The 26,009-nt window shown below is 35.5% G+C and overlaps 1 protein-coding gene across 1 annotated transcript in view; it reads right to left on the reverse strand.

Annotated features, from left to right (window-relative positions):
• Nucleotides 1-26,009, reverse strand: part of ADGRA1 (adhesion G protein-coupled receptor A1) — a 254,109-nt gene that overhangs the window by 45,418 nt on the left and 182,682 nt on the right. The window contains exons 13-14 of the mRNA XM_040702834.2: nucleotides 7,603-7,810; nucleotides 6,452-6,660 (exon numbers count right to left, since the gene is read on the reverse strand). Coding sequence (XP_040558768.1) covers nucleotides 6,452-6,660; nucleotides 7,603-7,810 — 417 coding nt within the window. The remainder of the gene's footprint in view (nucleotides 1-6,451; nucleotides 6,661-7,602; nucleotides 7,811-26,009) is intronic.

A 26,009-nucleotide genomic window follows, 5' to 3' on the forward strand; every position in this document is an offset into this window, starting at 1 on the left:
GGGGATTTTTTTAAACACTCTATGCAAAGCAGCATTATCGTACATTATGTTTTAAAAAGACAAGTTTTAGCTTATTTTCTGGCGGTGACTGAAAGGATAATAGCATTGAAAAATTCAGGAATTATCTACAAGAAAATGAATACACAAAGTCTTTTACCTATACAAAGGAAATGCTGTGTATAAGTACAAGTCCAGTAAAATACTGTCTAATGAGATGCTATAAATTCATCCAGTTTTATAACAAGATGCAAAACCTACTTCTTTGAGGTGTAAATGCCACCACAGTTCATAAGGTACAATAGGAATTAACGACAAAAAGATATTTTATCAGCTATTTCATCCAACAATGGGACTTATAAAAATGTTAGAGTGCAAATAGGATCATTTCATTTTAATTGAGACTTCATTTCAAAAATCGACTAAAACAGACATCTATACTTATAAGTTAAAACTCAATATGAAAGTATTAAGAGGTATAGATAGATTACACACCACAGACAGCTTTCAGATATCTAATAGCTGATGCTGAGAAAGCTGAACGGAACATACAATGGACTAATACTATCTGGTACTTCTGTGAAAACACATACACTAAAAAGCTAGAAATCTAGTTGGTGTTGTAAATTTTTTAAAATCCATACACTGATATTGGTGAAGTATACTTTTTTTTTTTAATACCATATTTCTTATAACACTATGAATTCAGAAACTATAGCCTAACTGTTCTTTGTGTTTAAAGCAAAACACTTGAAACTGTTTCCTAATAGGGATCCATAGGTCTCAGAGACTTTGAAACGCAAGTGCATTTGAACAACCAGTTACAGCAAGAGTTAGATACCTAGCTGTATTTACATTTCTCATACTTGAGCAAAACAAAAGCTAGCGATTATGTACCAGATTCTATTGGGATGTTTAAGAATATGGAAAGTTATGCAAGGAGTTGGGTCACTATGAAGAGCTGAAAATGCTGCAATGCACTTTGAGAGAAGCAGCTGATATGCTAGAAGGCAGGGTTACCATTTGCTGAGATCTCAAGAGACTGGAGAAATTGGCTGACAGGAGCCTTGTGAAGATTAGTAAAAAAAAAAATACATGAAGTTTTCCATCTTCGAGACAAACTAACACTGCCAGCAGCACAGGCTAGGTAGGAGACAAGTGAACAGAAAGCAGCTTTGCAATAAAGGATTGGGGTGTACAAAAGTTCGAAAGCAAGTCAGTTGTGAGTCCTTATGTCATGTAATATTAACCAGTTATTGGGCCATATTACCAAAAGTAGACACATCAGCTTTAGGGATGCAATTATTCCCTTCTATTCAGCACTTTGAAGCCAAATCTCAACTAGCTGTCTAGCATGGGGCACTTAAGTACAAGAGATTGAAAAATTGGAAGATGCATAGCACAAGCAACTAAAACAATAAGTGGGCTGAATACCTAGATTCTAGTGTTTAGCTTGCATCTCTCCAGTCGCTCAAGAGTTTGCCCATTTTACTGAGCTCCTCATAGTCCGTATCTCTTTACCCCGTACCACGAAGAATAGAAGATCCCTTAAGGCAATAGAAAACAAGAGCAAATAGAAAGAAAAAGCATGGATCTGAGGCCCATTTTGCTAAAAAGTTGAGGCTTCTTGAAGGATATAAACCTGGATTTTTGTTCCCAGTGCCAAGCTACCTTATGTATTTTACAGCAGAAAAATGTGTTATTCAGAGTAATTTACTAAAAAGCAGATATAATCAAATGAGAAAAGAGTAAAATATTGCTCTTATGAATATACTCACTCCAAGCCTTTGTACAAAACATTGGCACATTCAAGAATATTCTGAGAAAGACTAATCTTTTTTGGGGGAGTTGGTTTCAGTATCGTCCAGTAGGGCTATGCACCGCTGGTTAGTTCAGAAGTACATGCCAGCTGAGGATTTTGATGAAGAATGTCTGCCCCTCTAACTGACAGCAGAGCTTGGAAACCTAGGTCTTTATGCCAGGAAGCATTTACATACATGCACAGGAATCTCATTCCAGCAAATTTTTAGGATGTGCTACACTAAATATTCATTTCATACCTAGCTGGTAAACTTTCTGGATCTCTTTCATAATCTTTGGTGGTTACACTCAGCTCAAATCTCTTTTGGAGGTGTAGAAGTAGATGCTTATACACAAAAAATTTTTAAACTTGATTTTTAAAACTCCCTCTTTGCAAGCAGCCTGATTTTTTCAGAGTACTGAACCACTTTTCCACAGCCTGTTATGAGAAAACCTCGTGCTTTCTATGGGTCAGATGGAAAATTATGTCGACCTTCTAAATAACATCTCTGCAACACTTCCCTGACTCAAGAGTTAATTTCTCAAAAGACTTAAGCTGTTTAACTGTTAATCCTGTAATATGAAAGTTTACAAGACCATTTTCAGAACTGAACTTCATGAATAGGCAAAAGAAATTCCGCGATTGCCTCCAGTCACACTGAAATTACTGAAAATAAAGTTTTTGTGGTACTGCGATCTTTCTAACTTGGAAAGACTTAAAAGATTCAGGAAATGCTTGTAAAACAGAGTGAAAAATCCTTTAACTTCTTTGCCATGATCTCTTGCTTCTTTTCACTTTCTCATTCACACAGTATTTCAAAGGTTTGCTTCCAGAATGCTTTCAAATATGTTCTGACTTTGTCAGTTTGATCTCCTCAGCCCTAATTATCTCAAATAGCCATTCACTGTGTGCTGCTTTTCCAAAGAATGACTCTTTGCACTTGTAAACAAAACAAAACAAAAACACACAAAGAGAAAATTAAAAAAAAAGATAACCCACCTATGTTCTTTGAAATAAGTAGACACAACATGGCAATGAAGGAAAGGAATTTATGATTTTATGTTTGTTCATCCTATCTCCAGGTTTACAATTAAAAAAATGCTAATAATAATCCATTTTATCTTAATTGAGAAGTAGCATACATAGGTTTAAGAATTTTGCTAGTGTTTATTTGTCAGATTTGAGAAAATTACTATTGACAAAGCAGTCTTGTCAGGAGAAAAGGATATGTTGTACACAATTACAGTAATACCCATCACTATTGAATTGCCATTCTGTTCTAAGAAAAAATGAAAGGAAGAACAAAGGACAACGTTTGTCAAAACAAATTTAGCAGATTTTGAAGTTCAATGTTGCTGTTAGATATTTTTGTTATCTCCTGCAGAGTTCTACTCATATATATTTTGGCTACAGGGCACTACATTGGTTATAACATATACAGAAATTATCTTGAAAAATTAAAATCTTGATATACACCTCAGTTCACAAAAGAACATAAATATAAACTATTTACACAACAAATATTTGTAATTAGATATACCAAAGCTTCATAACAGACAAATTCATAATGTTACTCCATATCAAAAAGTCATATTGTAGAGATCTATAGTTCAGTGCCCTGGAAGGTGCTAGTCACCTCCCAGAAGAACCTAGAGTGTGACTGTCTTCCACCTACAGAAGTAAAGACAAAATAAGGGACAAGTCTGAACACAAAGTGAATGAAGGGAAAGATAGGAATAAACTCAGGAGCTTTATTTTACAGTATTTTACTCTCACCACTAAGACATACCATCCAAAAGTTGACCTCAGAAAGATAATGCTGCATTATATCTGACATTAATGTTTTATTTCCATCCACTGGCCCAACTCAGAGCAGTGTGAAAGTGTGAGACCAGCGTGAAGAAAGGAGCTTGTATTTCCTTTCCAATTCAACCTCCAAACTGCATTCTCTCTCATTGACATTACTTGAACAACTGTCATATAGAGGAATGAAAAAGCTCTACATGAATCCTCTCACGTCAAGCATGCTCATGCTTATTAATTATCAATCACAGTTGATAAATCCTTGATTACTGCCTTTCTAGGACTGTACAAAATCTTTAACTCTTTTGTGGTACCTAAGCAGAAACAACTTTTATAAAAGCAGCTCAGCGAACTTTGTCTTCCTATTTAAAAAGATGATGAACAGCAACGATGAATCAGAGTAGGAGCCATAAAATGGACAGCCAGATTAAATGAGGCTTCTATTTCATCTTGTTACACAGCAGGATACATTATTCTGATAGGAACGTAAACCTTCAAGTTGCTTTATTGCTGCTCTTCAGTTTACACCTACTACTTCAGCTTACTGCCATTACCCCAAAACATAATAATCAATTATGAATTTTTATTGTTTAATAGATTTGAGAATTAAAGATTAAAAAATTAACATTAATCATGGCATTGTGGCTAATTCCATCAGCTACATGCCATACGTTATTTTCAACTTGCTGCCAGTTTGTGTTTTAAAATATATTAGCCACTCGGGTGTAAATTAAGAAGATACACATAGGCACTTTGTACTGTTCATATTATAAATTAATAGCTAAGAAGAACAGTGAAATATTTTTTCATTTCTGATATGAGAATTGAACTGCCCAGAAAAGCATGTATTAAAGGAAACAAACCTTAACTTTATGTGACAAAACACTGATTAACAAATAACATACTTGAATGAAAACGGTTGGACAAAATGAAACAACAAAAGTTTCCAATAACGGTTCAGAAAGACAGCCATCAGAAACATATTTATGTATATACAGATGCATATCTGCACACACGTACACACATGTAAATGACATTAAGTCAGGCATTTTTTCTCATAGAAGTGACTGTGAAATATGAGCTAGGGAATATCACGTTATTTGCTGCCATATCAATTTCAAAGGAAAAGTAAGCCTCCAATTCTACTTTCTTGTGTTGAAAGATGTTGAAAAATGAAAAATTTACACAGGAAAAAATGCAAAGTTGAGTTACTGTATCAAAATAAACACAAGACCTAAACTGAATTACCTATCAGATACAAAAGCTGCATTAAAAAAGTGTCTTGGCTGCCTTTACAGTTGCGGAAAACCCAAACTGCTACAATTCATGAGAGAAAAATGTGCATTCAGCTTTAGGAACCAAAAATTAATTGTGACCCCTATGTCCACATGCCATTTTTGCAAACAAAATGGAACCATGAAATTGGTTGTTTGGAGGGAATTAGTGAACATGAAATAACTACTTGAAGTTTAAGAACAGGCTAAACTCAACCAGTGAAGAAGCCATTTTGGGTGTGGCACCTGCAAAGTCAACAGGTGCTTTCTTTAATGAATTTAGGAAAACACCCTCAAAGCAGAATTGTTTCACATTCAAGGAAACAAGTGGCTGAGTGAAAAACCGCAACTCCTGGGAGCTGTAGAAAATGAGGCATATTTGATGTTATCAAAACTCAGGAACAGCTCTTAAATTCTGAGCAAGTCTGGAATGGCTGAAAAAATGTTTAAGTAACTCTGAGGGAAATAGATTCTTACAAAGTGGACGATAATATCCGCATTTAACTCGTGGGTGCTAGAGCTTTGTGCAATGATTGGCTGCCATCTGGGCTCCATCTGACAGCAGCAGATTGGTATTCTCTGCACACGTCCTCGCAATTCCTGTCGCCTATGTTTGCTGTCCCTTACACATACACACAATACAGTATTTACTCAACTATAAACATTTCTGTAATACACACAAGCAGCGTCTACAGTGCAGTTATGCACCAGCGTTTAGAATCAGTCTGGCATTAATAGCACATATCTATTTTTACAACTGGTTTACATTAAATTTTTTAATGGTGCAAATATGTTTTCACCTACATATATTTGAAATCTTTCCCTTTTTTGTTTACTTTCCCTTGTACCCTGAGTAATAACACACACTATTACTACACATGCATAATCTCTCTGCTTTCATGATGGTAACTTTCTGTTAAGCAGAATAGTTAAATAACTGCAATGGAAACTGTGAGTGTGACTAAGAACAGACTAAAGCAGGCTGATGGCTTAGCACTGCACAGAAATATTTTTCTTCATGAGCAGCAATTTAGCAAGAGGGCTGTCGGCATCACTATACTAACTAAAACTCCTTCAAGATCAACACAGACAGCAGCGTCCTTACTTAAGAGAGCAGAAGATGTTATTCCTTTCCATTTATTAAATGATTCAACATTGCGGTATGCCCGCAACTAATTAGTATGATCAACACAGTGCAGGGCAGGAACAAAAGCAGACCAGCCTCTGAGATGTGCTGATGTAAAAGCACACAGGAGTATACATTTTTAAACGCTGTCTTATAATTTATAACCATAACATACAAACCATTCCTTGATGTAATTCTCATTTCTAAGATCGAATTTTAATGCCATTTCTGATTAGGCCAGTCTCTGGATAGTAAAGCTGACCAGCAGGTTTATTCACTTACTAGCAGTTAAATAACTTACTTTCTTTAAGGCTGTCTTATACTAAACATCATAGAAAACAGAAGGTCAGTTATCGGCGAGTAAGAATGATACAGCTACATGTAAAAAGAACATTTACATACGGCAAAATAGAGAGAAATATAGGTACATTTTCTAAGCCATATACTTACCATTAGCACTGCAAAGTTACTGAAGTGTGTACTCTGAATGGTGGTAATATTGCCTGCAGAACTAATTATGTGGCACCCTTCTCCCCACCAGCCTCCATGTCCATCTAGAAGGTCAAAATCCCAGAAGGCTGCAATGGGGTCTATACCCCGTGCAAAGTGCCTCAACCCTATAGTAAGAGGGCTGGTGAGGTTTCCAAAACTGCACCCATCTGCAAAAGCAACAAACTGTATGAGAGAGATGAAGTGGAAAACCCTTTACAGATAAATGTGTAAAGAGATCAGATACAATAAACTATGGGAAAAAAAGCAAAACATATGCACTCTGGATGGCCAAAATCAAAAGCAGTGTAGATATTCAGAAAAGTTTGCAATAGTTTAAATAAATCTGAATAACATTTCAGTCTCACAGTGTGTCCAAATGATCTAATCAACCTTTACAAAGCTGATTTTTTTTGTTTAAGATTTTTCATTTAGAGCTAATGTTACACTACTGCCCATGAAACTGCAAAAATGGCACAGCTTCATTGTGTGATTAATAGCTGAGACCATACTGCACTTTGAAAGTCACATTTAAACATCTTTAAAACATCAATAGAAATGAGAGCACTACTCAGAATCAAATAAAAATATTAAAATTGTCTGGGTGAATAATTAATCAAATTGATGATTGACTAGCATATATGATACATCGCACCCAGACAAAAACCTTTAACAACACCTGTTTTACGTTCATCATATCAGAAAGTATACTGGTAAGTGCTGATACATGCAACAGGGCACTACTCCTTCCCAGCGAGTCTTATTTTTTACCAAAGTCAAGCATGTTAGCATTGCAATTTTCATTGTAAAGGAAAGAGTAAAACAAGGTTCCTTCCTATAGCACTGTGCTTTAAGAAAGAAGCTTCTGTAACAACACAGTCAAAAAGCAGTAACCTCAAATTTGCATTCTAGTCATACAGCAATTGCATTTCTTTATCTGCAGGAGAATTTGAATAAAATCATGCCGACAGGAATAAATTCAAACATTTCAGCTAAAGAGACAGACTGTTCCAGCCTCTCAGCATACTGTATACTCTACTCCTCTATTCTCTATACAATCAAGTAAACCTTAGCTTTCAGATTAAAGGAAATAAAGCATAACATTTCCTCACCTATTTTAGCAAAAACAGCTGGTGTGGCAACCGTCCTACGTTTCCCATCATCTGCAAGATTTGATGAGTTTCCTGTGCTGGGAAAGAGTTTTCCATTCCGAAAGACAATAAACTGTAGCTTGCAAGTTGCGTTATCAACAGATTGCCAGGCTGAAGACCGAGAGAAGACAGACTGTGGCAAATGAACTGAAGCTACTGCTACAGCATTCTGTACAATGAGAAAAAAAAAGAAACATTTAAAATGCAAATCACAACAGGGTTGCTTTCATGATGTTTTAAACTCCTGTACAAGAAATGTATGCTGCCTTCCTTTTCCAACAGACTGGAAGCAACCAAAGAAGCACGAGCTGTAACCATGGGAATAGGATTGGTACAGTGCATATTAAAAGGGAAAACGTTTTGATTGAATGTGTGAGTCTATATGGTCAAGCTCCCTGCTGCAGAGGTGAGAATGGTTCTTACCGTGCCTGCTAGAGGGTCCATCAACACTGCAGATCTGATTTAAAGAGACAACCTCTACCAGGTTTTCTCCTTCACTTAAAACAGAATCAGACAACTTACATTAAAACATTTCTCTGAAAGGGTACTTAAGGAGTATTAAAATAAGTTTATTAATACAAATAAAATAGAATAAGTCAGTAGAGAACTAGAAATGTGTATACAGCACATTTTATAAATATATTTTTCTTTCTTCTCATATGGAACATCAGTTAACTCTGTGTTTTAGTAACCCAGGATTAAAAATCTTACAAGCATTAATATAACAGAAGAAAATAAGACAGCACTGAGAGAAAATGAATGAAGACTGTCAGATCGCTATAATGACTTTGCGTCGTGATTGTGTTATACACCCTTTTACAAGCAGATAATTCCCTTACAGCGTATTTATAAAACAGACCAAACATTATGTTCTGAGGACTTCACTCATCAAGCATTTCTTTTCCCTGCCCAAGTATAAAACTAATCATTAAAGGGTGAGTTATTTACAAAGACAAACAAATGATGAGCGATGGGAAAATAAACAGGGAGTCTGTCCTGAGCCTTGAAGTGAAAAGTGCATGTATTTAAAAACAAACAAACTACAAAACGTTCTAATTTGCATTTCCCCCAAGGGCAAAGTATAGCTTCTGTGCACATAATTTACATAGATTATCACACAGTTTACTCACAGTACATGTGCACTACCTCTTTGAGAGGTAAAACCAATATTCTTCACCGCAATGTAAAGAATCCTGGCATTAATATATGTCCATATGCTGGAAGAAATACATACGTGAGAGATAAAAGACACAACGGAGATCAGTAAACTAAAATATTAGAAGCACCTAGTCACCGCACAGCAAGAATGGGAGAAAAGTGTGAGCAGTCTGTGATGTCACTGGGATGTTTAAATAAACAGATAAAGGCTTGTGTATAATTTTCTCTTTATTATCATATGTATTTTGGAAAAGTTTTGCTGTTCTAACAAAAAAAAACTCTAAAACAATCAATTTTTTTCTTACGTATTCAGAGTGGGCAAAGACACTTATTAAAAACAAGCAGGAAAAAAACCCAGAAAATAGCAACAGCATATTTCTACATTAGATTTTAAAATGACTGTGAAGGCTTTAATTGGAATTAACTGAGCTAAACATCAAGTACTTGTCCTCAGATTGTTTCCACTGCCTAATTCACTGATTCTAAAGCTGTCATAATTGGCTTTGTCTCACGCTTCTGAAAGAGACATATTTCCCTCTATGATATCCCAAAGTATGTGCGTAAGCTCAATCTCCGATGATACCATTTTAGCCATAAATTTGTTATTAATAAGTATGTACAGAAATTTTTAGTAGTGCCATTTGTCAAACCCCAAATCTCTGCTGACTTATCTGGAGATCTACAGAAGTGTGAGAGAAATTATACTGTGATTAACTTTTTATAGGATTTTTTTCTTATTATTCTGTGCTAGAAAAAGCAGTGACATACTAAATTACACTAATTACTTACTATACACAAAAAGAGAAAGCTAGAAGCATCTGAATAAGCTTATGATAATGAAACCAACAGCTAAAGGCACTGGGATAAGTAACAATGTGCCATGACTAGAGAAAAGCAGTCCAACACAAGCCACATAAATACAACAGGTTTATAGCACTTTTGCTATGCGGTTCTCCTATTTCGTCTCTATTTTGACTTGCTGATACCAATGAGAGCAAGTGATGATATGGATTGGTAAATGGAGCTTGACCTTGAGACTGGGGAGGGAAAAGAATGGGCTGCTTACATCTGATTCACAAAAAGCTGGCTTCTTTGAATTGCTTGATGCCCAGGTGCACAGCTGTGGAAAGAACCAAGGTGAGGACCGCCCCTCACCTCCTCACTATTGCTCAGTCTCCACCCACACAGAGTTCTTTAATTACAGAGCATAAAAGACAGGAACTCAATCAGTGGCTCAGGCCTCACTGTTGATGGGCTTTGTCTCCTGGGACAAAGCCTAATGCAGTGAAGAGAAGGTGTGCACAGCCAACTCAGGGCTGTAGTGCACACCTTTCTCAGTCTGGCTGAGCAAATCCTACACATGCAGCAATGCAATATTAAATTTATCACAAAGCAAAAAGACAGAAAATTTTTTCCTCCTCAGACTTCACAAAAGGGTTTTTCCCTATTTAGCTCAAAAAAAAAATGTAACAAGAACATGAATATCTATTCTGAACTCACAAAGCTCCCCCTGGAGAACTGCATTCAGGTCTGGGGCCCTCAGCATAAGAAAGACATGGAGGTGTTGGAGCGTGTTCAGAGGATGGCCACAAAGATGCTCAGAGGGCTGGAGCACCTCTCCTATGGAGACAGGCTGAGGGAGCCGCACTTATTCAGCTTGGAGAAGGGGGTTCAGAGACATCTCATTGTGGCCTTTCAGTACTTGAAGGGAACTTCAAGGGGGTAGACAAACTTTTTACATGGTCTGATAGTGAAAGGACAAGGGGGAACAGTTTTAAACTAAGAGAGAGGAGATTTATGTTAGATTAGAAGGAAACTCATCACTCAGAGTGAGTCCCTGGCACTGCTGCCAGAAGAAGCATAGGTGCCCCTTTCCAAAATGTGCTTAAGACCAGGTTGCACAGAGCCTTGGGCCCTGATCTTGTGGGTGGCAATCAACCCACAAGATGAGCTATTCTCTGATTCTATAGCATTAACTATTAATTATCTTTGGCAAATAACGTCTGCAGTCAATTCCTGGGATATGGTTTAATTGTCAACAGTGCCCTTTGTATATCTGACATTTTAAACATATTCTTTTGAGCGCACCTGGTCTGTTGGATCAATGGGCGAAGGGACAGGATGTTTCTTGACTGGACAATGTACAAGTCAAATCAAAATATTTGCTGAATATCAAGTATTTATTTTCTGTAAAAATTCATCAAAATTAAACTTCAAACTCAAACTGTCTGCTACACCAATACGTCTGCCAAAAAACTCCTGTGCTAGCATAGTCATGAAAAAATGCACACATTGAGGGTGCCCACACATTCACAATGCTGTTTAAAAATATGGATAAATATTTGTGAACAATTTTTACATCTACATGATATATATATATATATTTTAAATAGCATTACTCATTATTCACAGGAGAAGAATTTGAGCACTCAAACAAATCCTGTAATTGCAGAAGAGGATGAATGGAGTCTGACCAGAGCTTCACTCTTCAACTTCACTGATCTTATGTGTAGCAATGAAAAAGTCAGTTCACCACCCTTGCCTCAGTTTCCCTCTCGCTTGGTGAAATAATTGTATTTCTTTTGTTCCTGAGTCCAGAGATGAAACACAATATATGAACAAATTACTACTAATACCAAAGACAGAAACATTTAATTTGGAGTGAATCATTGTGCTTCAGGTGTTTCAAATACCACATAAATAATCTTCAAAATTTTATTTGGATACCGTATTGCCACATCACACAAGACCTGATATGCTGTGGTGTGTTAGCAGCAGTACCTCAAGAAGCTGCTCCACCTCTAAGGGGAGAAACAGCGTTAGAGAAACACTATCAAATGTCTTCATAGGATCTGCGGCTTTGAAATGACACAGGTCAGCACTGGCAACTTACATTTTCCCTGGAAAAGCTTAGAGTTTTGTGTCAGCAACTTACCAGTTCAGATTCAGACATTCTCTGAGCATTTTCAAGCCAGAATGTCAATAATCCCTCCATGACTCCATTTCACTTTTAGTCCTAATAACTGGATTGGACTGCCAATCATTATAAAAGGAAATTCTGAACAGTGAAGATTTTTTCTAAGGAATATTTTTCCTGCTAGAAAATGCCAGTGTTTTAAAATGCAAACTGTCCACAGAGATCCATCAATTTGCGCAAAAAAATAAGGTAGAAAACCTTAAGCCAAGGAAAGTGGGCTTATCAGCAGAAAAACAGCCCTAAGGTTTTTTCAGATGGGTCCATGGACTCCTAGCTCTTAAGACTTCTTGTAATGTGGGAAACTTTCCAAAAAGTGAAAGGGAAGGTTGTTTTCAATACTCCAAGTAATAATAGGAAAGTAAATTTTGTACGAACTTCAGAAATTTCATTTCTTTTTTTCCATTTCTGTGCTAAGTTTTCTTGTGTGGAATTCTTCAAAACAGATGAACAGAAACAGCACATATGATTCAACATGGACCCAAAAATTTTAAAATTTGAATGGAAAGCCTCATTCCAAAGACAAAATGGTCCCCAGGACATCGAGAGCTATAGACTCTTGACATTTATTCAGCTCATGCATGTGTGACCCTTATTAAAAACATTTTAAAGGAAAAATGAAAGATTAAAAGTGAAGTTTTTCCCCAAGCAATATTATTCTGGTCTGCAGTCCATTCCTTATAATCAATGCAAACATTTACAAGGCGTTTTTAAGTGTTTAGGAAAGACAGCCTCTCGCCTTAGGTGTCTTTAGGATATGTTGGCCCTTCCAGTTTCATGATCCTTTAAAGAGAACTGCTCCGATTTTCAATATTGATTCCTGATTATCTTGCTCTACTTTTCTTAAATTTAGCAAAATATGAAGAGAACATACCCATTATCAGACAATCTTTACCAAGAAAGATACTTTGTAACACCGTGGAATGATCTAAATCAAAATATTTTCAGTTCTTTCTTGCATATGCCTTGATACAAGATCAATTTTGAGATAAAGTGCACCATTTCTGTTTGAGATAAAATATATTTCATAGGAAAGCATTAGTTTTGGGCCCTCAGAACAGCTGAAAGTAGTATTTTTCCAGTTGTGAATTTCCTTGCCTTAAAAACCAGTATCTTAGCAAGTGGTCAGAAGAAAATGGGAGGAAAAAAAAAAAAGACTAAATGAGATCTCCTCAACATCTACCACTGAACTAGAAAAAAAGCAGCTTCATTGCTTCCAGATTTTAAAGAATCTAGTGATGTTTTTTACAGATTCAAATGCAAGACATCATGTACTATGTATGTTGCTCTGAAAGTAATGCATCTATTTATTTTCATGGAAACTACAACAGACACAAAGAGCACTATTTGATAGAGAAAATTCTTAGCTACAAACACTATTTTTAAACAGTGACCAGCATTAGCTATTCATTTTCATAAGCCATGAACATGAGCCTTCGGGCCAGACTCTTAAAATTTGCACCACCAGAGGTGACTGTTACTGTTGCCACTGCTGAAACTATCACCCACTGCCTTAATGTGCTCACTTCCACTGTTGGGTCTCCATAAGTGTCCAGCAAGCATCAGTGAACATCAGTGATTGCCATTTTTTTTCTGCATGAAGGAATTCAATGAAACACACCTTTGCCTCATGAGCACGTCTATGTTAGACATACTATGTCGGACTGCCCATCTGCTGCCATCAGTCACACGGCAACAAAATGTAACGGAACATTGGTGGGAAGGTTCCACCTCTACTGTCATACCACCAACATTCACCTCTGACATCATGGGCTAATATAGTAAAACGGGAGGCATTACTTTCAGAGCAGCCTTCATGTATTATTAACCATCAATGGGTGTTGCCAAAATATGGATAAGCTATATAGGGTTACAGTAGAGGTAGAAGTGTTGCAACTAAACTCTACTGGTAATAAACTATATTACTAAATAAGTATTGACTGTGTTAACAGTGTGGTCGTCGTCATAAAAACAAGTGAATAAATTACATATACTCATCCAGTAGATGTTAATTAAGTTAGTAGCTCCTCAGGAGCAACTGAAGAGATCAATTTAGAATTTATGTTAAAGGTTTAGTAGTTAACATAAAACAGCGCGGAACTGTTTTTCTTCAGTTATCTCTACTGGTGGATATTTAAAACATATTCCTTTGGACTTATCCCAGCACATGAGATAAGAGATATGGACAGGCATTTGGCCCAGCATTGTGAAGCTTAAGTGAACTGGATGTATGTACTGACCCTCTTGTTCTGGTATGAAAAGCATCAACAAAACAAAAGAAAAACTTGGAATGCCAAATAAAGGAAGAAATAGGGTTATGTAAGACATGTACTCGATGACAAAGCAATTTGACAGGTCCAAAAAAGGTAGGATTGATGTTTAAAGGGGAAGATACAAGGCAAAAGAATTTTAAAGATATTCCCAGCCACCTTAACATATTTACATAACTTTGTTTCTGATTTGTCACAGTTTAGCTGTAGCCCATTTAGCTGTTCAAACATAAGCCTGGAAGGGCTCAGGAAGGACCAGCGAGAGAAAAGCAAAACTGATACAGATTCCCAGACGGAAATGAAAAGGTATCACTAGAAATGCAACATAAAATCACCTGGCTACAGACATGAAATTGCTAAGCATGTTAGGATTATTATGCAATTAAGATGTTATGTGTAATGCTGCAGCCTACAGCTATCACAGTATCTAGAAAACTAAGCACAGAGTCCAAGACATGATTGCTATAGCCAGGCACAAATGCTGATTTAATGCATAGTGAAAATACAGCATTAACAGTAAGTACAGGCTATTGCATGAAAAGGTACAAAGCCATCTTAAAATATGTTTAAAGATATGCTTAATAAGAAAGGTTTTCTAGAAGTTACGCTATTCAATTGTAAGATTCAGCAAACTACATGGAAAAGCTGTTAATATAAAATAATCTTTGAAAACCTGATAATCAGTAACCCTTTTCCTGGTAAATATAAATATAGAAGTAGTCCCCACTTTAGGATTTGTATTTCAAACTTTAAAAATTGGTAAACTCAGAAAATTTATTAATTAAATTTAAATGGATCAACAAGATCCAGTATGGAGAAGCAGCTCAGAAAAAATATACTGAATATAATCAGAAAGCCAGTGAGAAGGAAAAAAATAACACTGATCAAAGGAAACAAAGTAGTTATAGGAGTCCAGAAATAGGTGAATACAGCAATAACTCCTTCAGATATATATTCCAAAAAATGGACACAGAAAGAAGTAGAGTTAATATGTAAAGAGAAATATGTAGAGATAAACCTGAAAAAAAATCAGGTAATACTTATTTTATTTAAACTCATTAAAAGTATTGATGCTAACATGGGGACACAGTTAGGATCAGTAAGAAAAAAAGAATAAGAAAAGTACTACAAATGTCAAAGGAGAACTCACTAAGAGCTGAATAACGTCATGCAAGTCTCTGACAACTGACACACGAAATCAGAGGACAATTCTAATAATACTGATTGATTTAAGGACTACACCAAATTAGTCATAGAGCAATGATGACTTCTCTGTAAAATCTTCCATGGTTACACTGTATGAATCAAGTGTGGCATGTAAATAATAGTATAGACCTACACGTGAATGAACAATTTTATCACACAGTTTACAACATTACTCACAGTTGCTGCTGCCACATCTCCATATTTGTCTGCTCCCGTGTCAAGAGACAAACTGTTTTCACAAGATTGAAAGAGCTGTTTGGTAAGTTTCATGGAAATGTGGTGTCCTTTAGGCACATCTATATGGACTGCTGTGTCACTGTTTCTGCATTCTGGTGTGCTGCACTGAAGTTGCTTAGTCGCTTATGCATTCATGCATGATTCTTACAAACCAAAAGTCAGCCCACTGCATTTGAATCTTCATTATTAATGCATCCATGAAAATACAGTCAGAATATATAATAGTTTTTCTAAGGAAAAGATCATCTGTGGAATTATTCAAGAAACAACTGACCTGTTAATCTGATATTGTGAGGGAAAATGAGGAGGAGGAAAAAAAAAACAAAAAAAAAACAGACAGGGTATGTGTACTGAGGGTAAACGATACTTGCCTCACATGATAGACCTTCATAACTGTTTTTATAGAGAAAGACACATAGGTCACCTAATTTCTTTTGCCTTCAGTACAAAACTGCATAGTATAGGAAAGCGAAGTTGAGATAACAAGAATTAGCAGAAATAGTGTCAGATGTGTAAGAAACTAGCTAAAATTTATAACAAAGTCATTTACTTTTAATAGGGAAGACTTAGATTGCAGTGAATATGACAGAAATTTGTATGAAAATTAGTTTGGACACTTTTAGTTTTCATCTGACGACCTTGAATCAAAAAGGAATGTCACATAAGGTAGTATTGTAAATCATGCATTTTACATATTTGTAATTAGAATTTCTGTTATAAACTCATGAAATAAGCCACTTTGAAAAGCAGCAGACAGGGGAAAGAAGTTGAATGCACTGGTTGATCACATGGACGAATCTGTGTCATTGTAATTTAACAATAAAAAAGACAAATCCAGCCCAGAACATTTCAAATGAGCCATTTCCAATAGACAGAGAAACACGGTGATTTTGAAGAATGAATAATTTGTTTCACAAGTGCAGAATAAAAGAGTTCAGCTTTGCTAGTCTAGCAAAATAAGAGGTTATCTGCTGCTTTTAAAAACACAAGAATAGCACCTAGAGAGGAAGAAGTATCACATAAGCAAACAGCAAGCATGAGAACAGAGACAAATAGGACATTGGTCAAGAGTAAAGATGCAGACAAAATATGAAAATGTTTATTAGCCTTTATAACAGAAAGAGTGGGGTAGTCTGCAAAGAGAAAGGACACACACACACACACCAAGTTCACCTACTTTTGAGAGAATATTTGAATACTTTATGATAGAATTACACAATACTACTCTCAGGAAAAGAAAAAGTTTGAGAACCTACTCATGGCAGTGTCAAGTGACTCACATCTTTAATGAAAGAGCACTGAGCATGGAATTGATACCATTTTTAAAGAAACAAAAAATTCTGCACACGTAGCAGCTGCAGACAGTTGGCAAACTTGAAAATTGAGCTGCATTTCATGTAGACATCTATTTTAGAAATCATACTATAAATGAGTAAAAATAGAACAATTAAATACCAATCTGAGTTGGAACATTAAAAAAATGAAAACCTACGTGTAGTTTCTATTACTTGTCCTCCTACAAATTGTCTTTAGAATTGAAGAGATCTTTAGCACTTGAGTAACAAGAGCTCAGTCTCCTACACCGTGCAGTCATCCAACACCAATATCCAACACAGATTAACAGTTAATTACTGACACATGCTCAGATGAACATTCCTAATACAGAATTACCTAAAAATGTAATCACTAATCACTGAAGTACTGTTTTTTAACAAGACTCCTAGATTTACTCAACCTGAAATAGGATAAAGATAAAGATATTCTTAATTTCTGGCAACACGATTGGTTAAACTTGTGACTTTGAATAAAAGATGAATACTCTGCTTACATTGTTGGATCTGCTAGTGCATCTCTCACACATTCATGCTGTACCTACAGATAGAGCCATAATACTTGACTCTGATATTATGGTGACTGCAAATAAAGCCTTCAAAACAACTCAAGTGTAAATTGAAGCAGATGCTTCTACAAGACACTCAAAAGTACAACGAATCTGCAAAAAGCCTCAAACATTACTGCTACACACGATGTAAGAATTAGATTAACATTTTTAAATTATTTACTTTTGATAACTTAGTAGTATTTTTTACACATTCCACAATTCCACACCAGCATTCTGAGGATTACCCAAATCTGCACATTTTGTGGAAATGTATCTTTTGTCCATATCTAACATTAATAGTGCAAAATGTGACAATATCAATTGAATTTTACATAACAAACACAACACAGTTTTTTTTTCTAATTTTAATTTTTATTATTTTTTATTTTAGACAAAATTTTGATTTCAAGATTTTTTTTTAGATTTTCAAACAGTTATAGGACTGCTTCAGTTCATATTTCAAGTCAAGCATAATCAGCATTAGGTTTGGCATAATGCAGCAAACTACACCATGGGATGCATAAATTTTGTCTTTCTGGGAATGAGAGATTTTAGGGATGACTTATGAGTTTTCAACTGGCATTTAAATTTTGGGGGGGATGGAGGTAAGGTGAGGGAGTGTAGGAGCAGATCCTTGAAGAACTGATTTTGGACATATCCCAGAATTCACATTTTAACTTCCCATTGTTTTCTCCGGACCTACAGATACTTGTTGCAACTTCTTTTTTACAGAGGATGGCTTCTGGCAGTGAGCTCTAGAGGAAGAATCACCCTCTTAGGTGTTTGGTTCACTGAGCCCTTCAAGGATGTATGCATTCCTAGAAATACCACTTTTACCTCCGAGCTGCCTGTAATAAAGGAGTATTTTTCCTTTTTATTTAGGAGCTCAGATAATCTCCAGACATACGTGAGATCTTTCTAGAAAGGTGATGAGTACTTTATTTTTTGTTTTGAGTGTTTTATTTTTTGTTGTTGTTTTGTTGTTTATTACAATAATGATACTAATTTCAACTGTTGCAGATACACTCAGCAGATTTGACAGCCATATGCTAAATTTTTTAAATTTTAAATATAAAGTCAAAATAAATAATCTTGTGAGCTAAGTGGAACATCCGGCTAAAAAATTACAAACCTGGATCCTAGGATGGGTATCATAATCACACAGAATACCTAACTAACCAAATGTCTAAGCTCACTGACTACTGAGCTTATACATAAATATTACTGATTTTGAACAAGGAATTGTGAATTCTAGCTTCGATATACTGGAATGTGTGAAGTTTTTTGCACATGATCTCTTTTAATTTCTCTTTTGAGCTAGGTCAATTATAATAATCAATCCTCACAATAGTTTTACATTCTGCACAGTCCATAGCTTAGTGATTCTCATAGAAAAAAATTAGTAAGGGAATAGACACCTTAACATTTCCCAGCATCCAGACAGTTTTCACAAAGATTTTTCTGAAGTTGGAGAAATGCAATTAGATTAAAATGAGAAGGGGTTCTGGGTAGCATAAGAACAAACACTCTGTACTAAATAAAATTTATATGCTTTTAAATAGAATGCAGTACATATCTTTATGGATTTTATGATCTTTATGAAGTGTTAGATAATTTGGGTATATACATTTATTGAATATGAGTACACACTGATGCAGCCATTAGTTAATACAGTAAATCAAAATGACTGAATATTGCAACTATTTAAACATACTAGATGATAGAATTTCTAATTTCACTGATGTGGCGTTCACACTTAGTTAAGCTAGATAAATATAAAATTCATTTGGTAACATAAGCGGGAATGTAATGAAAAAGATTAATTCAGAAATTTTTAATACACTATTTAGATATAATTTTCCTGGAGCAAAGTTAGCTTCTACACTGCATATAATGTGGAAAAGTCCAAGTATTAAGTGTTTTCTGGTTCTGCCTTTTTGTAAAGATGACTGCAATGAGATGCTGACATTGCAGCTTGATGACTACTGAAACATTGACGCTGTCTGATAAAGGAGGAAAGCTGAAACTGCTGAAAATTTTAGCAATTTTAGCAGTTTAGGTCTTCCAGGAAGTGAATTTAAAAGTTCTGCACCATGAAGCAACTAGACTTTCTGCAGATTTTAAATTACTTGGATATAATCCTCAGGAATGGTCTCTACTGCCTATAGCTATTAAAGAATGCAGACCTAGAACTGCTCCTGCAAGCCACAACTTGTGCGAGGAAAGAATATGGGACCACTACACAAACTTGCTTTGCTGCAGAGACAGCATTAAGCATTCTAAAAAAGTGGTAATACCATCTTTTCTTTAGCTCAAGCACAAACACACCTCACAAGTCAGGAGAATAAGCCTCCTCAACAGGAGGAAATACATTTTCTTCCCTCCCAAACTCAGTCTCCCACTTTGTAAAATTTACATAGTCTCCAACTAGCTAAAACAATAATCTGTCTCCAGAATTTCACTGAGTCAGTGAGTTACTGCCTTCCACAATACAGTCAGAAAACACATGCAAAAAGAACAAATGTAAAAAAAAGTGAGTATAGTCATGTTGGCAAGAGGAAAGTTCTGAGTCACAGAGCTGTCTTCACATTTGAATGAGTACCCAAGGTCTCCATACCATTGAGCTGTGTGATTCTGAAGTGGATGTACAGCAGTGGTGACAGAGATGTTTCAAGGTAATTCCTATAATTCAGATTTTGAATATAAAGCAGTGGACAGAGACTCCACTCTTTCCACCATCAGTATCTCCAAAACTCCCATGCAAATACATGACCCTGCTCCACAAGTCTCACACAGGTGTGCAGGATTCTGAAATATCCCAATTTGGACACAAAAGATAACACATTGAGCCCAGTCATGACAGATGTTCACCATTAAAGATCACTTTTGGCCAAATGCCATGCTGAACACTTGGACAGAGCAAAACCAAATACATTTTCACTGCATATATTTGTGGATAAAAAAACCCATAGATGTTAAAGGAATTTATCTAAGGCAACACTTACATGAACCAATTATCACCAATGGGTCCAAAAATTGTGCCAAAGCCAAGATGTGAGTCTTTGTTTCAGTCTGTCCTTCCTGAAAACTAGTCTGAAAAGGAATGGAGGAAAAGAGTCCACCTGGAAAGGAAGATGTCAGTTCACAAGAGCAATACCTTTTTCCCAGCCATTATACTTCTAAAGAGAAAATCAAAGAATACTCCGCCAGAGGAATAATATATTCCTCAATTCCTTTTTTAAAGGAAGTACCAAAATAAGTTTTTCTTCATGCAATTAATACACTTGTAGATATGTCTCCACCAACAATCTAAGCTGGAGTCATGAGGCAGCTTTGAAAATAAAACATTCTGGAATACACATGTGAACACATTTTATGCATGCTTCATGTGAAAAAATGTCATTCCTTTGGTTCAGTTTGAAAGCATTTAGATCCAAACAGAACATTTTTACTTTCAGGTGAACACACACAATCACTGCACATGCACACTCACTGTCCTCATCATAGATGCCTACACAGACTCCTTAACCTAGAACTCATCTGCTGCTGCAAGTGCTTATGGACAGTCTAGAATTCTTTCTGGCAAGTTTTTCTAAGAGATTTGTCACAGTAATGTGGAGATACAAAATATTTTCTAACATTACCCATAGTAAAATCCAATAACAAAAACAATGGAAGTGAGGTCTGTGTGATCCTTCCTTCAGATCACATTTCCACCGATCTAATAATTACTTCATACAGTGCTCTGAGTTGAAGAAACTTGGAAGAAACCTAATTCTTATTTATTAAAATTTCACAGATGCTGACAAAGCTCCTTGGCATACACATAAATTTTGCTTTAAAACCACAAAAGTCGTCACTTGACATAGTCAGTGTTAGACATTCCATTTCTAAAAGTTGACTGAATTAAATCTTAATTCTGAACTAAAATCCGCTTTAATATCTCAGCCACTACAAAGCAATGATGTTCTCCTAATGCAAATTTGAAAATACAAACATACATTACCAATTTTTGTCATCAGTCGTCACTACACAAAAACTCCTAATTAATACTGGGTGAGGAAAGTTTTACGTTTCTGGGACAGCATGCACTGTACTCCTCTTACTCAAGGTTATACCTTTAAGTTGAGATGCCACTGAGAGTCACTTGAGGCTTTTTGTATACTGCATGGACCAACTGGGGTTTGAAATAACCACTGGAAATACACCTCTCATTCCTATTCAGTGACTGTTAAGAATGAACATACCTAATATAATTGACTCCTGATGTAATAGATTCCTTTAGAAAGTCAGCTAGGCACTGACCTAGCTGAAGTAAAGTGGGATGAAATTCAAATGGCAATAGCTGAAGACTGAGAACAAAGAACTCACACCAACCTTTTCTCATCACTTCTTAGAGCAAACAAAAGGGAATAACAATAACCTTCTTAAATATTTCAAATGAAAAACTGTTTTCAGTACGCAACGTATGACAGGAGGGATAGGAAAGCATAGTGTTTTGCTCACAGCTTATGAATTAATACAAATTTTCAAGTATTAGTGCTGCAGGGCCTGTATCTGAAAAAAGCAATGGCAACATATTCATTAAAAATAGCAGTCTATATGCCATGAAGGTCTCATTTTTTAAATCTTGTAAATTAGTTGTACAAGTAGCAAATTTGCAATTTAACAAGTAGAAAATGAATTGTTTTACATTGTTATATGTAAGCATTTGCAATGGTTTGAATATTTTTGGTCTTCCCTTCTTGCTCTACTGATTTTCTAATCTTTTCCAGTAAAGGTCAATTCTTCTGGCATCAGTATATTTAATGTGTTCCCAAATTTGTACCAAAAGGCCTTTATTCCAAAGGCCTTTATTCTTATTTTATCAGTCAGACACATCAACAGTGTGTATAATTCAGACTTTCTCAAGGGCTTCCACTGCCAAATTTGATGTGTTTTTTTTCTCCACGAGTGTTACCATTCTTGCTGAATCACTTCCAGTCTCTAGTTAAACTGATACACATTTATTTTAAGCAACACCGATATTCATTTTGTAACATAAAGCCTTAATATGTTCAGTATTTCACTATCTTTTTCTTCTGAACTCTTTCAATTGAATAGGATGAAAGTACTTTACAGAAATCTGCACGTGCATTTTTGAACTCTTGCTACTGCTAACACCAGATGCTACTAATATGAGTACCTGAATGTGTATGAATTAATTATTTAAGAGTGAGGATCTGAAAGAAGCATGCTCAAGAAAGGAAAGAAAAATCAATACGGGGAAAAAAAAATAAAGCCTCTCATGTCAACCGAAGTAGTAACACCATGTACAAAATTAATAACTAACATTATTAGCTGAAAGACAGTGTATTTGAGAAAACTTGGCAGAGTCCCAGATTTTCTATCTCAGCAGCAGGAAAGACATAGGTTTTCTTATCATCAGGATTTCTGGGTCCTGGAAGCTCTGCACGTTAACAGTAGCATGAGAAACTTCTACCTAGGGCATAGACTCTACTCACAGCTATTCTCTATTGGCTAATACAGGGAACAAGTATTTGAATAACAAATATGAAGGTATAGATAAGACTAGAAAAGACTAGTTTAGAAAATAAACCAATGAATTTTTATCCTACTTCCCCAGCTACACCTAGTTCCACCGTGTTTCGCTTCTTTCTCACAAGATACATTAAAACAGCATCAATTGAATGTCTGCACTTTAAAAACTGAAATAACTTCAATTAACATCCTATTTTCATCCAGACAAACACAAAAATAAATATTATTGTGCTCTTCTGCCATCCTAAATTTTCATATCTCCACATTTCTTCAGTAGGTCTACATTGAAAACGCAGTGACAAATACATCCATAAGAAAACAAAAATGTATCCACTAGTTATAAATATCTCACAGTCTCTCTCCATTTTATCACCTTGTTCAGTTTGTTTGAGGGACTAAAAAATATTTTCTGGACAGTTTTGATACACTTTACCATTTAAGAATTTTTTTCTCTGCTCAGAAGCAATAAACCAAAAATGATGCAGTCTGCATGTCTGAACAACAGCCTGTTCTTTGTAACCTTGACATGGAGAAAGCAAGATACTTGTACTTGCTAAGCCATGGTCTATTCAGCATCATTGTGTTAGCATTACTCGCCAAGTGGAATTAAAAACTGCACTACAGTTACCATGACAACCAGCTGTCTCCCACATACAGCATCAGTTTGAATTTGTGCAGACCATTTCTAACAATGATTTAAGTCAACAAATTCAGTATTACCCTAAGGTAAAAATCTGGTTTAAGAACAAATAAATATTTTCAGTTTCATAATATTACTTTGCTCAATACGTTAATTCCAAGTATGACCTGGGAGTCCAGAGAACTGCAGTGATTTTTGTCAGAAATGAATGGTGAATGATGGATAATCTGGTCAATATACAGTTGAGAAATGACTAACATTCTTAACCCAATAAACATTCAAGAAGCAGTATTCAATAAGGTGTTCTGTTAAGCATCATTTAAAAATTTCTAGTCCATCATTTCTGTGAAAACTACTTAATGTAACAAGTGACAGAAGAAAAACTGTACTCTTTTAGATAGATTTTGCAGTTTTTAATTTTGATACTAAGATTTTGTCCATTCCATATGCTGAAGGGATGGCACAGCATTAATATCAGATTTTTGGGGGAAACGTTAGAATTTTTATTTAATCATTTTCTACATTTACATTTGAATTATGCTGTTGATTACCTTGGGTAGTACACTAACATCATCAGTGCATGCTAACTATACAAACTCTTACTAGAAAATGAAGTGTAATCCTTCTCCTTCCAAAATTATCAGACAGCAATTCTTCATTATTGGTTGGGAAAACAACCTGAAACTTGGAATAAAAATACTTAAAAAAAAAAAAAACAACAAAACTTTATTGGCTGAGGAGTTCCAAAAAAAAGTTTCCTGCAAAAGTAGGTTTTTTTTTTACTATTTTATTTTTCAACTCAATTTACTTGCAGTCTCAGTTGTTCTTGAAATGGCTGACTTGTAAAGGAGAGAGGGAACAGGGGCATACCAAATTGGTATCTTACTTACAAAGTCTGGTGAATCATCATACAACTGTACGTCTGGTCATCTGTATGAAGTAGCTACCTGCTGCTTCATAAATTCTAAGCAGTATTTTTCAGATCCTTCTGATCACCAAGCATGCTTTTGGTTTGGCTGTCACTGAATAAGTACATAATAGCAATGATGGACAATTCTGCTGGCAGAATAGTGGGATGCATTGTTACTGGGAGAAGGAAAATAACAACCAGCAGAAAAACACATAAAACGCATATAATTGCAATTTTTCATGTGTGTATAGAATGGGGAGAAAAGAGAAAGTAAACACTGAAACAAAGATTGTGAAATTATTAAAAACATAACGTATTGTCAAACTATGGATAACATAATAAAACTTTCTTGTCACATAAGAAATGATAAAAAAAAACAAAAATCCAAGACTGAAAACTTAAATGTAAGTCCAAGCTTACTAAAGAGACTGCAAAGGTTTCATAATGAAGGTCAGAGGTATTAAGGATACAGTCTCAACACACTCATTTTTCTAGAAGTAAGTGCAACAATGAAGGATAAGCTTTCCCATGTGGTACAAGGTAGAATATCTATTGCATCATAGAACTTAAAAGCGTGTCAGAGAAGAAAACTGGACAGAATTAAGAAATTAAGAGCCTATCAGGAATCTGATGCCCCTTGTAGGTATTGTTTTAATCTGCGATGAGAGTTATTGAACCGTGACCCTCAGGACAATACATAGAAATTAAAAATATGAGTTTGAATATAATGCTTCCAGTTTAAAATCATTTAATTTATGTGGAAATGCTGGTCAGACAGAAAAATAAGTAAAACCTAAAAGACTGAGGAAGGTAGTAGCACAGAAATGCATTTAGTCCTGGATCACTGTGGACACATTTGTTATCAGTGACAGGCAATGTGAAATCAGACACAAACTGAAATCAAACCCATCTTTAAGGTTACACTAAACCGAACTGACAGGAACACTACACACAAGAAAGAAAAAGGAATGGATTTCTGTAAAGAACTTCAATCTTCAACAGTGCAAGTGTGTAATGCTTAAATGTAAAAACAGAAGAATTCAAGGCAGAAAAGAGGTAGAAAACAAGAAACGAAGTAAAATATAACCTGAGGCTTCAAATCACAAACCCAGACAGGAGCAAATTTTTTGTCAGCAAAAAGGCTGCATACAGTCAAAAGTAAGTGATAGCAGGAAAACAAATATGATTGTTACTGGAATTTAACAGATCTGTAACAATCCATTAACTCCTAGATTGAGCTGCAATAAAAATTAAATCAAGATGACAATCTATGCAGATGTGCATCATTTTGCCCTGAGGCTGAGTCTATACCCTTGTGTCAAGGATGCCTTCGCAGGGTTAAAGTAGCATTGCTAACAATTAATGGATCTTTTCTTATTATATTTCTAAAAAGTATCAGCATCATTGAAAAACAAGATGATTACAAAAAAAAAAAAAAAAAGAAAGAAAAAAGATAACTACTTAACAAAGGAAAAATAAACACAGTGTCTCACCACTGCATTTTTCTAAAAGAGGACTCAACAATGTACTTGAACAAGCTTGCCACATCT

Source organism: Gallus gallus, chromosome 6, assembly GCF_016699485.2.
Source record: "Gallus gallus isolate bGalGal1 chromosome 6, bGalGal1.mat.broiler.GRCg7b, whole genome shotgun sequence".
NCBI lineage: Eukaryota > Metazoa > Chordata > Aves > Galliformes > Phasianidae > Gallus > Gallus gallus.